Source organism: Rhinolophus hipposideros (genome assembly GCF_964194185.1).
Source record: "Rhinolophus hipposideros genome assembly, chromosome: 6".
Lineage (NCBI taxonomy): Eukaryota > Metazoa > Chordata > Mammalia > Chiroptera > Rhinolophidae > Rhinolophus > Rhinolophus hipposideros.
Genome location: NC_138052.1, coordinates 85,409,114 through 85,420,865, shown reverse-complemented (window position 1 = coordinate 85,420,865; position 11,752 = coordinate 85,409,114). Strand labels below are relative to the sequence as shown.

The 11,752-nt window shown below is 58.2% G+C and overlaps 2 protein-coding genes across 3 annotated transcripts; one reads left to right on the top strand and one right to left on the bottom strand.

Annotated features, from left to right (window-relative positions):
- Window positions 1–11: 11 nt before the first annotated feature.
- TMEM198 (transmembrane protein 198) lies at window positions 12–6,480 on the bottom strand. 2 transcript variants are annotated; one of them, XM_081051867.1, is made up of 5 exons: window positions 6,141–6,480; window positions 5,620–5,824; window positions 2,505–3,080; window positions 1,285–1,487; window positions 12–920 (listed from the first exon to the last, which is right to left on the bottom strand). In XM_081051867.1, the coding sequence occupies exons 2-5, from the start codon at window positions 5,783–5,785 to the stop codon at window positions 783–785; spliced, it is 1,083 nt and encodes a 360-aa protein (XP_080907993.1). In that variant the 5' UTR covers window positions 5,786–5,824; window positions 6,141–6,480; the 3' UTR covers window positions 12–782. The 2 variants fall into 2 exon arrangements, with proteins under 2 accessions (XP_080907993.1, XP_080907992.1); XM_081051866.1 differs by having other exon boundaries at window positions 5,620–6,480.
- Window positions 6,481–6,605: 125 nt separating this feature from the next.
- On the top strand, window positions 6,606–11,608 carry CHPF (chondroitin polymerizing factor). Its single transcript, XM_081051852.1, has 4 exons — window positions 6,606–7,285; window positions 8,332–8,905; window positions 9,410–9,589; window positions 9,907–11,608. The coding sequence occupies exons 1-4, from the start codon at window positions 6,972–6,974 to the stop codon at window positions 11,164–11,166; spliced, it is 2,328 nt and encodes a 775-aa protein (XP_080907978.1). The 5' UTR covers window positions 6,606–6,971; the 3' UTR covers window positions 11,167–11,608.
- The last annotated feature ends 144 nt before the right edge of the window (window positions 11,609–11,752 follow it).

Below are 11,752 nucleotides of genomic sequence, written 5' to 3'. Positions count from 1 at the left end.
AGACCACCACTCCTGGCAGAAGCCACACAGTTTGGCACATTTATAAAAGATGTAAAACAGGATGGGGTAGGGGGGAGACAGAAGCATGAGGTGTCCGGGGTGGCATGACAGACACCATGCATGCACCGTGCATTTAAGCCCCCTCCCCTCAGCTCCCCTCCCCAATCCAGCCCAGAGTAGCACCCCCACTCCTATATCCTGCTATTGCCCTCAGACTGGTGGCTTTGTAGAGGACAGGGGACCAGGATGAGGGGTGCTGCAGTTTGCCCCATGGATCAGGACAAGAAGCCTTAGATGAGTCCGGTTGAGAGGCAGAGCGATGAGGGAAGAAGGCAGACCTCCTCCCCTTAGACATGCAGGAGAGTGGCCCATGGGACCTCAGCAGTGGGGAGGAGGTGGGGCCAACCTTGCAGAAGCCCTACTGATCAGAAATCTAAGGCAAGGGTCCCAGTGTCCTCTCCAAGCCCACCTCTCCACGCACACACACACACACACACATACACACACAGGTGACACACTCATAACCCTGAGCACACCCCAATGGGGCTCACACCCCACATCCCTTAGGAGCCCCTTGGGAGCTTGGGAGGGAGCTTTCCCTCAGGCCAGGCCTAGCCTGAGACAGGTCCTCCCTGCTAGCAGCCAGGCCAGTCTTCTCCAGGTGGAGAGAGGAACCGCCATAGGCCACGGGGCCAGGCAGTCTGGGTGGTGGCCCAGCAGGCCTCCCCAAGCTGACAGAGCTGGTGACCACAGAGTCCTGGTGAACAGGAGTAGCTATACTGCTATACTCGCACAGGAGGCCCTGAGCAGGCTGTCAGTGGTCCCCGGGACCCATATTCATAGTCCGTGTCTGTGGGCGAGGCCATGAAGGAGCTCAGTGAGCTCCCTGTCTGCCGATCCCGGAAGCTCTGGATATAGCTCTGTGGGAGAGTAAACACAGGTGTGAGTACAGCCACAGACCCCTGCCCTGAGAGCCACCTCAAGCAGACATCCTCTCCCTGTACCCTCACAAACCTGAGATTCACCCCAGACTTCTGTAGGCCCAGAACCTCACCATGCCCGTAGTCCTCAGCCTGACTCTGCCTCATACCATCCCTCATTAAAATTCACGCTCAGACACCTTTCCCCCACCCCAGAGCTGGCCCCTCAGGCTGCCGGTGCAGGGATTACAAAGGGTGGACAAATGATAGTGACCAGCTCTCTGGGGAAGGCCCAGTCCTGCTCGGACAGAGTTTACAACACTCTTTTCTCCCCATTCGGACTCGAGGAGCTCAGGGTGCTCACCGGGGAGAGGACGTCTCCATTGAAGCGTTTGATGGGCACTGGCCTGCGCCGATAAGCAGGGTCAGGGAGTCCAGGCCTTGGAGGAGCCCGGGGACCTCTCGCGGGAGTCCGAAGGGGCCTCTTCTTGCGCCGCTTCTCCTTGTGCTCTTCCTGCTGCCGAATCCGCATCAGCTGCACACGTCGTCGCTGCCGGCTGATGACCACTGTAAAGGGATGGGCAGAGAAGGGTCTCATAGGCCCACGGGTCTCATCTCCACCTTTCCTACCTGGGGGCTCCAGGTTTCCAGATTCCCCTTTCCTTTTCTGGTCTTCCACCTTCCAGATGGGACTTCCATTGTTCTTTACCTCCAAAGGTCTTTATGGAAGATTCTTAGACTTCTAGGTACCCCCTCCCCAGCCGTCATCCCCCTCCCTAACCCTAGGTGACTTGCCAGGACCAGCCATCATCATCTCTCTACTGGACAACCACAACTGCCTCCTCACTGGTTCCCCTTCTACACTTGCCTTCCCTGGTGTTTTCTCCACTCAGTATCCAGAATGAGTATCCCAAATACTAAATTAGGTCATATCCTCCCCACTTTAAGTCTCCAACAGTATCTCACTGCCCTTCTAATAAATTCCAGAGTCCCCAGAGAGCCCACACAATCAGCATCCCTCAGTCACCACACTCCAGCCCCGCCTCCTCAACAAGCCCAGCCCATTCCTCCTTGGGCACTGCCCTTGCTGTTCCCTCTGCTCTAGTTCTTCGCTTGGCTGGCCCCTTATCTTTCAGGACTCCACTTAAATTTCACCTCTTCCAAGTGGTCTTCCTTGAGCCCCTGTCCACAATGACCTCTGTAGGTCACTCTTTTGTATTACCCGACACACCTCTTTCATATCACTCCACACAACTGGAGTTATCTTGTTTGTTTGCACATCTATTATCTGCCTCCCCCAACCAAATGTAACCCCCTAGGGATAGGGAGGGACCTTCTCTGTTTTGTCTCTGATGTATCCCCAGTATCTGGAATGGGCTGAGCATGGAGCCCACTGCCCCATACATTGTTGTGGAATGAATGGTGCCACTGAGACCCCATCTTCCCAAACGCTGAGCGAGTAACTTCTCTAAGCCTGTTGAGGTCTTCCACTATGGGCGTGTACAGCTTCTTCCCCCACTCTGCAATTGCTCAGCCCTGCCCCCACCACTTGTCTCATGCCCACCCTGGCCCATGCCCGCTCACCTTCCGTGTGGGAGTCCCCCTCAGCCGTCACCCGCCACTGCACCAGAACGCCCATCAGGCTGAGCAGGGGCCAAAGTGCCAGCAGGGCCCAGCTCCGCCAGCAGAGTGGGGGTACAGGGGCAGCTCGCAGCCGCTCCACAGCGTAGCGCCCCAGCAGCAGCAGCTCAGCAAAATAGTCTGCGGCAGTGGCGATGAGCGCAGCGCCGGTCACAGCGGTGGCTAGGGTGGTGAGCGGGCGGGGCCAGCGCAGCGTGAGGAGGGCGCAGAGCAGGCCGCCGCCCAGCAGCAGCCCCAGTGGGCCCCACACGGAGCCCGGCTGGTAGTAGGGCGCGGAGCCCAGAAGGGCAGCAGCGGCGAGCAGCAGACCGAGCAGCAGCCCCACCAGGAAGAGACCCACACTGCGCACCAGCATGGCCACCAGCCCGCACAGCAGCCCGATGCCCAGTGCGATGCCCGCACTCGCCCCGGCGCTCAGCTGCGTCTCCAGCACCCGCTCTCGGTAGCACAGCAGGAAGATGACCACCGAGCCAAACAGCAACCCAGTGAGGAAGAGCACTGCCTTGAAGCAGCGGTAACCTGGAGGGGAACAGGGGCTAGTGAGGGGCCAACGTGAGGTCACTGGACCGGAGGCAAGAGGTCAGAGGGCTCAGGGACATGGAATCACAGGGGAAGCAGAGGCAGGACACTAAGATCAAAGGATTGGGGGTCACGGGGGTTCTGAGGGAACCAGTGATGGGGCCACTGAGGTCAAGGGCGGTCAGAGGAAAAGGTCATTGGGAGTCACATGGAAAACTGACAGTCATCGAGATGAGTGCTGCGTCTTTGAGGGTCAGAGGAGTCGGAGATAGGTCATTGGAGTCAAGAGTGAATCAGCGATAGAGTCATTAGGGTCTTTGGGATGATAGGGGTCAGAGAGTAGGTCATGGGGTCACAGGGGGATCAGCAATAGAGTCATTGGGGTCTGTGGGGAGGGATTGTTCAGAGAGATGAGGTTTATGGAAGTTAGAAAGAATTTGAGAGATGAGGGTCACACAGGTTCAGAAAGATGAGGTCTTGGACGGGTCACAGGGCTTCAGAGACATGACAACATTAAAAGGTTACAAAGAGAACAGGGAGGCAGGGTTTTTAGGGAGTGGTTCCGGGAGGTGAGGTCTTTGCAGGTCAGGGGGATTGACAGACGAGGAATCATTGAGAGTGTTAAAGGGTTTCAGAGAGGGGGTAATACTGAGGCCAGAGAAATGGGACTATTGAGATCATGGTTGGGAGAGGGGCAATCAGGCAATGTGATCCTAAGGATCAGAGAGTTAGGAGAAATGGAGTCGGAGGAATGAAAGGTGATGAGATAAAGGGTGACTTGGTGTCCCTAGCACTTATAAGGGCTCATAGGGAGTCAAAGAGGATTATAGGATGAAATAGTGGTTGTTGAGTTTCAGGAAAATGGAGGTTACAGGGCCATTGGACCCATTAAGTACCTGGAAGAGTGAGGGACTTGTAGATCCTGAACAGTTGGGAAGATGGGGGTCAAAGGGTCAGGGAGAGGCAAAGAGAAAGGTCAAAGAGGATATTCAATTCTAGGAATGAGAGCAAACATCAAAGTCTAGGAGGTTTGGGGCTCAGAAAGAGGAGTAGGGTATATATAAGGGCTCAGAGTCCAAGGGCCAGGGAGTGAGGGCATCTGACGGGTAGGGTACCAGGGAAGCCCAGGAAAGGGAATATCAGGATGCACTGAGCCACTGCAGAGGAAGTAGATCTGGACAGGGGAGGGGGTGACGTGACGCAGACTCCTTGGAGGCCCAGAATGTGTCCCGAACCCTTAGAGGGGCAGCTCCTCCTGCCCACTCTGCAGTTGTTCAGCCAAGAGTTTGGGGGTGGACGAAAAGGGACCATCTGGCTCTCATTCCTGACTACTACCCAGCCATTCTAGGGGGGGAGGTAGAGAGGTATCAGAGCACAAGTCTCGCCCCACCTCTGCCCAGCCTGAAATCCAGACCTCCAAGCTTCCTTTGCACTTCTTCCAGTCACTTATAATGCTCTTCCTGGAGGCTTTCCTTGGGTTCCCCAGCCCATAGAGGTCACTCTCCTCTCTGAAGTTCTACAACTCTTGCTGTAAAGTCACTGGGCACTTACTCCATCTGGTAGCACTGTGCAAATTAGAAAAAGGTGTGCCTTCTTCTAGGCAAAACAGCCTTGTGCCAAGGCCTAGAGTTTGGCAAGTGGAATATGGGTTTGATTTCAGGCCCCACTTGCCTATTCAACTGATCTCCCTTGTATAGTACCCATTCTACACACCTGTTCACAGCAGCCCTGATTATTGGAGTCTGCCTTGTAGGAGATCTCCGTGTGTGACTACCATCTAGCCTACCTTACAGCTGACCCTTGAACAACACAAGTTTGAACTCTGAGAGTTCACTTATATGGGTGTGTGTTTTTTTCAGTAAATATACAGTCATCCCTCCATATCCCCAGGTTTCGCATCCACGGATTCAACTGACTGCAGATTGAAAACAGTATTTTGGATCCATGGTAGGGAATCTGTGGATGCTGAGGGCCAACTTAAGTTATACATGGATTTTCGACTACACCCCATGCCCCTATGTTGTTCAAGTGTCAACTGTAATATGTATCACAGGTGTGAACGTTCCAGAAACCTCTACCCCATCTATGCCCTGTGGTAAGGAACCATGTTTAATCACACTGCTAAATAGTTTTAGTGCCTGCTTAGCACAGTGACCCAAACACATCTTCACCACAATAGCTATTATTTATTGAGTCCCTACTAATTCTCACAACAACCCTATGTGAGGTCAATATCATTGTTCCCACTGTTCAGATGAGAAAACTGAGGCTCAGGCAGGTTAATGTGCCCAAGGCATCACAAGTAGCAAGGTACGGAGCCAGGTTCAAATTGAAGCATGCCTAATTCAAAAACCCGTGTCCTCTAGGATCTAGAGTCTAGATGATCTACAAACATGTGGAATGAAAGAAAGAAAAGATAGTTATTTGTGGCGGTGGCGGTGGCGGGGGTGGTGAAGTTCTGGAGAAGATCTGGGGTGCCTCAGAAAAATAACAGGGAAACAAAGGGGAGCCCAGATGATGGATGAGATGGGGGTCTCACCGAAGAAGCAGTAGACGACTCCAAACAGACAGCACATGATGCAGACGAGGGCCGGCAGTGCCTGGTACCTGCGCTCCAGAGGCTGTTCACAGGGTGCGCCCCAGAAGGCATCATCTGGCTCAGGGGGCAGCAGCTGAAACCGCAGTGTCGCCACAGTCCCCGGCATAATGCTGGGAACAGGAGGGAGTCACCCTCCCAGGTCAGCCTGACAGAGGAAGCTCGAATCAAGGAGAAGGCCTGGGTCTCCACCAGGACGGGGGGAGAATAGGAGTGGGAGAACGAGGCCAGGACAAAGGAGTGGTGCCCACATCAGGCAGCCCTGGAAGCATCCCTAAAGTGTGCGTGGGAGGCGGGGGGCAAAAGACAAAGGGAACACAAGTGCCTGGCTGGAGGGGCTCAGAATGAAGAAGTTGAAAGGGGAACAGGGTGGGGGCAGATGAGGGCAGTGTGCTGCCGGTGAGAAGGAGGCAGCCAGGAGACTCGTCTGTGGGCGGCTAAATCTAGGATTGTCCAAAATCTACCTGGGCTGGAGGCGACCTGAGCTTCTGGGCCAAAGAGGCTGTGCAGGGGCCGGCGGGCCCGGGGTTGCGGGGCGCCCGAGGCCCCAGCTGCCTGGGGTCTGAGAAAAGTCCGTCGTGTGGGGAAGGGGGCGGCTGGGCCGGAGGAACCGCTCTCTGCGCGGCGGCGGCGCCGCTCTGCCTCCCGCACCGGCTGGCACTCCAGTCCTGCGGCGTCCGGGTTCTCGGACTGGACCTGGGGAAGTGAAAGGAGCGGGAACAGGGGCTCGGGCTCCCCCAGAGCAGCGGCCCCATGCCCTGATCCCGCCCGCGGCCTTTGGTGCTGATGGACAGCTCCGGCCTCGGCCCCTGACGTCACTCAGGGCGCACCATCCAGGCAGGGGCGGGCTGCTTCTGACGTCACCCGGGACGCACCAACCACGCCGGGGGGAGCTGGGGGACTCCGCCCCCGGCGTCTCCCTCTCCGGCACTGAGGAGGGGGCACTTCCGGGGGTCCTTCGCCTTTAACCTCCCCCTTCTCCTCCCTCTCCGGTAGCTGGAGCCCGAGACCCCACCCCAGGGGCGGGGCTCTCGCAGTGACACGTAGGACCGCGGCGGAGGCTCCCGCGCGGAAAGCAGGGACCCCAGGCGGTACAGAGCGGCGGCTGGAGGGGGACAGGAGCGCGGCGGAGGGGATTCGACTCGCGCTGCGGGCTCTGCTCGGTGGGGAGGGAGCGGGCCCGCCAGCTCGGCCCAGGCCCTCCGGATCCGCCCCCTCCCCGGTCCCGCCCCCTCGGAGCTTCCTCTGGCTGCTCCGGAGCTGCTCTGGGGCCCGGGGCCCACGGTCCGGGCGCCATGCGGGCATCGCTACTACTGTCGGTGCTGCGGCCCGCAGGGCCCGTGGCCGTGGGCATCTCCCTGGGCTTCACGCTGAGCCTGCTCAGCGTCACCTGGGTGGAGGAGCCGTGCGGCCCAGGGCCGCCCCAACCCGGAGATGCTGAGCTACCGCTTCGCGGCAACACCAACGCGGCGCGCCGGCCCAACTCAGTGCAGCCCGGAGCCGAGGGCGAGAAGCCCGGGGCCGGCACAGGCGCCGGCGAGAACTGGGAGCCGCGTGTCTTGCCCTACCACCCTGCACAGCCTGGCCAAGCCGCCAAAAAGGCCGTCAGGTAGGGATAAGCCCCGCCGGCCCCGGCCCCTGGGCACCGGCCGACGCGGGCGTGCCGGGGAGGACGCCGGCGGCCGGCTCAGGCTCCGGAAGGAAGGGGCCGGCCGGCCAGGAAGTCTTTGGGCCCCGATGACTTCCGACAGCCCTGCTTCCCCGGAGCTGGGGAGCCCACCTGAAACCGTCTCTGGGCCCAGTCCCGGCCAGGGCTGCACTTGCCCGCCTCTGGGCCAAATCGGCCCGACCCCACGGTCCCCCAAAGGTCGTCTTCTCTCCCTGGCTGGGATGTTGGGTTTAGAGAAATTATTGGGATGTAGAGTGGGCTTACAGAGACAGGGAAAGAGAAAAGGAAGAACAAGGATTTACCTGTATCTTTTGTTCCTGCGTGGGACACCTCCTGGTGAGATTAGTGGGAGAGGAGTGATGTAGCCATCCCATTAATGCCTCTGTCGATGATTTGAAATAAATTTTCCTAAGTAACACCGAGTTCAAATTCCAGTTCTGTAACGTAACCTTCTGTGTTATGGAAGGTAAGTGACTGGAACCTCTGAGCCCCAGTTTGCCCCTCCCCCAAACACACTCAATACACCTTTATGCCATATATTCCATTACATCATTTATGTGATGTGTTTGTGGTATAATGGCATATTTATATAGAAATAAGTACTATGTACATGATGTGTAGAGTACCTATGAGCCAAACATTTCCCAAAATGCTTTAAATAAAATCAACCCCATTTTTCAGATTTGGCTACTGAGGCTCCAACAAGTTACATAACTTGCTCAAGTACACAACTAACTTAGAAGTGAAACTGAATCAGACACACGGTATTTTTAGTATCTGCATGGATATTGCCATCTCCCAAAAGCACTATGTAGGTAAGGCTATTTCACTGAAATCCTTATGACCCCTGAGAGAATTGTTATTCTTATCCTATTCATAGGTGAGGAGACAGACCCAGAGAGGACATGACCTGCAGGAGCCTATGTATGCTGCCTCCTACCCGCCCAGTTGTCTTTTTGATAATTTTGTGCCGTCTCCTCCCCCAGGACTCGCTACATCAGCACGGAGCTGGGCATCAGGCAGAGGCTGCTCGTGGCAGTGCTGACCTCACAGGCCACATTGCCCACTCTGGGCGTGGCCGTAAATCGCACGCTGGGGCACCGGCTAGAGCGCGTGGTGTTCCTGACAGGCTCGCGGGGCCGCCGGGCTCCATCAGGCATGGCTGTGGTGACACTGGGCGAGGAGCGACCCATTGGGCACCTGCACCTGGCACTACGCCACCTGCTGGAGCAGCACGGCGACGACTTTGACTGGTTCTTTCTAGTGCCTGATACCACCTACACCGAGGCTCACGGACTGGCGCGCCTAGCTGGCCGCCTCAGCCTGGCAGCCGCTGCCCACCTCTATCTGGGCCGGCCCCAGGACTTCATCGGTGGAGAGCCCGCCCCAGGCCGCTACTGCCACGGAGGCTTTGGGGTGCTCCTGTCGCGCACACTGCTGCAGCAGCTGCGCCCCCACCTGGAAGGCTGCCGCAATGACATCGTCAGTGCGCGTCCGGATGAGTGGCTGGGACGCTGCATCCTGGATGCCACCGGGGTGGGCTGCACAGGCGACCACGAGGTGGGAAAATAAGCTGCCCACGGGTGCCGCCTACTGAGCTTGTGCACTTCCCCTGAGAGGCAAAGGGGTGGTTGGCGATATAGGCCTGGGTTTCCACGACAGTTCTGTCCTTTTCTATCCCTGTGACCTTGGGTAAATTACTGAGTAATTTCCTGAGCTTCCGTATCTTCATCCATACCAATGGGAATAATTATTGCTAACGGTTGTTATAAGGATTAGAAAATATAAGGGAACCTTGCACATAGTAGGTGTTTGCCATTATTTTATTTGAGCATCCAGACAGCTCTGAGATAGGATGCATGCCCATTTCATAGATGAGCTAGCAGAGGCTTGCCCAAAGGTCACACAAGCTCGCAGCTAGTCAAGGTACCTAAACCCACATCATTCTGACTCCAAGTCCACAGCAGGTCGTAAGATGGGGAGATGAGACATACACTGTGAGGCGAGGTGGGGAGGCTGTCCCATCATTCTCCCCGTGTGGACCCCTTCTCTTTCTCACTGCAGGCAGTACACTACAGCTATCTGGAGCTGAGCCCTGGGGAGCCCGTGCAGGAGAGGGACCCTCGTTTCCGCAGTGCCCTGACAGCCCACCCTGTGCGTGACCCTGTGCATATGTACCAGTTGCACAAGGCTTTTGCCCGAGCTGAGCTGGAACGCACATACCAGGAGATCCAGGAGTTGCAGGTATGAGCCAGGGAATGGGAGGGGGGGGGCAGGTCCTGAGAGGTCTTAGCCCAGGGAGATAACAAATGAGCACTAGAATCAGAACACACCAGTCCTTGTTTGTTTCTCTCTTTTCTGAGGAGCCCCTCCCCCGAAACCCCTATTTTAACTCTCAGGCTCCCTCCATCTGTGGGAATGCTAGGTGGGAGGCCCTAGGAGGGCAGAGGTTGGCAGGGGACTGGGGACCCACGTGAGTGGCACCTGCTGCCTGCCCAGTCCTCCAGCTGAGTGCTGGCCTCTGGGGTCTATGCGGCTCATAGTCTGTTTCTCCACCGCAGTGGGAGATCCAGAACACTAGCCGCCTGGCCGCGGATGGGGAGCGTGCAGCCTCCTGGCCCATAGGCATTCCAGCACCATCTCGTCCGGCTTCCCGCTTTGAGGTGCTACGCTGGGACTATTTCACTGAGCAGCATGCTTTCTCCTGTGCTGATGGCTCTCCCCGCTGCCCGCTGCGTGGGGCTGACCGGGCTGACGTCGCTGACATTCTGGGGGCAGCCTTGGAAGAGCTCAACCGCCGCTACCACCCGGCCCTGCGGCTCCAGAAGCAGCAGCTGGTTAATGGCTACCGACGCTTTGATCCTGCCCGGGGTATGGAGTACACGCTGGACCTGCAGCTGGAGGCACTGACCCCCCAGGGCGGCCGCTGGCCCCTCACCCGCCGGGTGCAGCTGCTACGGCCACTGAGCCGCGTGGAGATCTTGCCTGTGCCCTATGTCACCGAGGCCTCGCGTCTCACCGTGTTACTTCCTCTGGCTGCGACTGAGCGTGACCTGGCCCCTGGCTTCCTGGAGGCCTTCGCCTCCGCAGCGCTGGAGCCTGGTGATACTGCAGTAGCCCTGACCCTGCTGCTACTGTATGAGCCACGACAGGCCCAGCGGGCAGCCCACGCAGATGTCTTTGCACCTGTCAAGGCCCACGTGGCAGAGCTGGAGCAGCGTTTCCCTGGTGCCCGGGTGCCCTGGCTCAGTGTGCAGACAGCTGCCCCCTCCCCACTGCGCCTCATGGATCTGCTCTCCAAGAAGCACCCGCTGGACACACTGTTCCTGCTGGCTGGGCCAGACACAGTGCTCACGCCGGACTTCCTGAACCGCTGCCGCATGCATGCCATCTCTGGCTGGCAGGCCTTCTTTCCCATGCACTTCCAGGCTTTCCACCCGGCCGTGGCCCCACCACAGGGCCCAGGGCCCCCGGAGCTGGGCCGAGACACGGGCCGCTTTGATCGCCAGGCAGCCAGTGAGGCCTGCTTCTACAACTCCGACTATGTGGCAGCCCGTGGGCGGCTGGCAGCTGCCTTGGAGCAGGAGGAGGAGCTCCTGGAGAGCATGGATGTGTATGAGCTCTTCCTGCGCTTCTCTGGCCTGCATGTGCTGCGGGCAGTGGAGCCAGCGCTGCTGCAGCGCTACCGGGCCCAGACGTGCAGCGCGCGGCTCAGCGAGGACTTGTACCATCGCTGTCGCCAGAGCACGCTCGAGGGCCTGGGCTCCCGCACCCAGCTCGCCATGCTGCTCTTTGAGCAGGAGCAAGGCAACAGCACCTAACCCCACCAGGCAGCCCTGAACCCTGGCCTAGTGGCACTTCTCCCCCAACCACCTAGAGCCACCTGCCAGCCTCTCTGGACAGGGCTGGCCACAGCCTCAGACCCCAGGGCAGCCCACTGGCCCCCTCTCTCTGGCTTTGTGGGTCCTCAGGCTTAGGACAAGCCCTGGGGAAGGGGCCCTCGGAGCCACCTCTTTCTGCCCCAAACCCAGTCTCCTTGCCCCCTGACGCTGCTGATTCAAGCTATGGCCTCAGTATTTATGCAGTACACTCTGCCTGACGCCAGCCCTGCCTCAGGGGTCCGAGTCCTGGGGGCTGGGCTGTAGATGAGTTGTGGGGGAAGAGGGGAGCTAAGAGAGGAGGATGGGGTGTCTCCCAACTTCTCCCTTCTAGACCCCTGGTGAGGATCCCTGCCTTTAATAAACTGGCTGAGTGTGGACTGGTGATTCTGAGTTTTTGGAAGGCAGGCATGGGGGCTGGGAGGGCTGGTGGTGAGGATGGAGGCTCCCTGCCCTGGCGGGGCCTGGATTCCCTTCTCCCGGCGACCACGCTGTGCGTGTGCCTAGCCCTGCTCCATCTCCTAGCTCG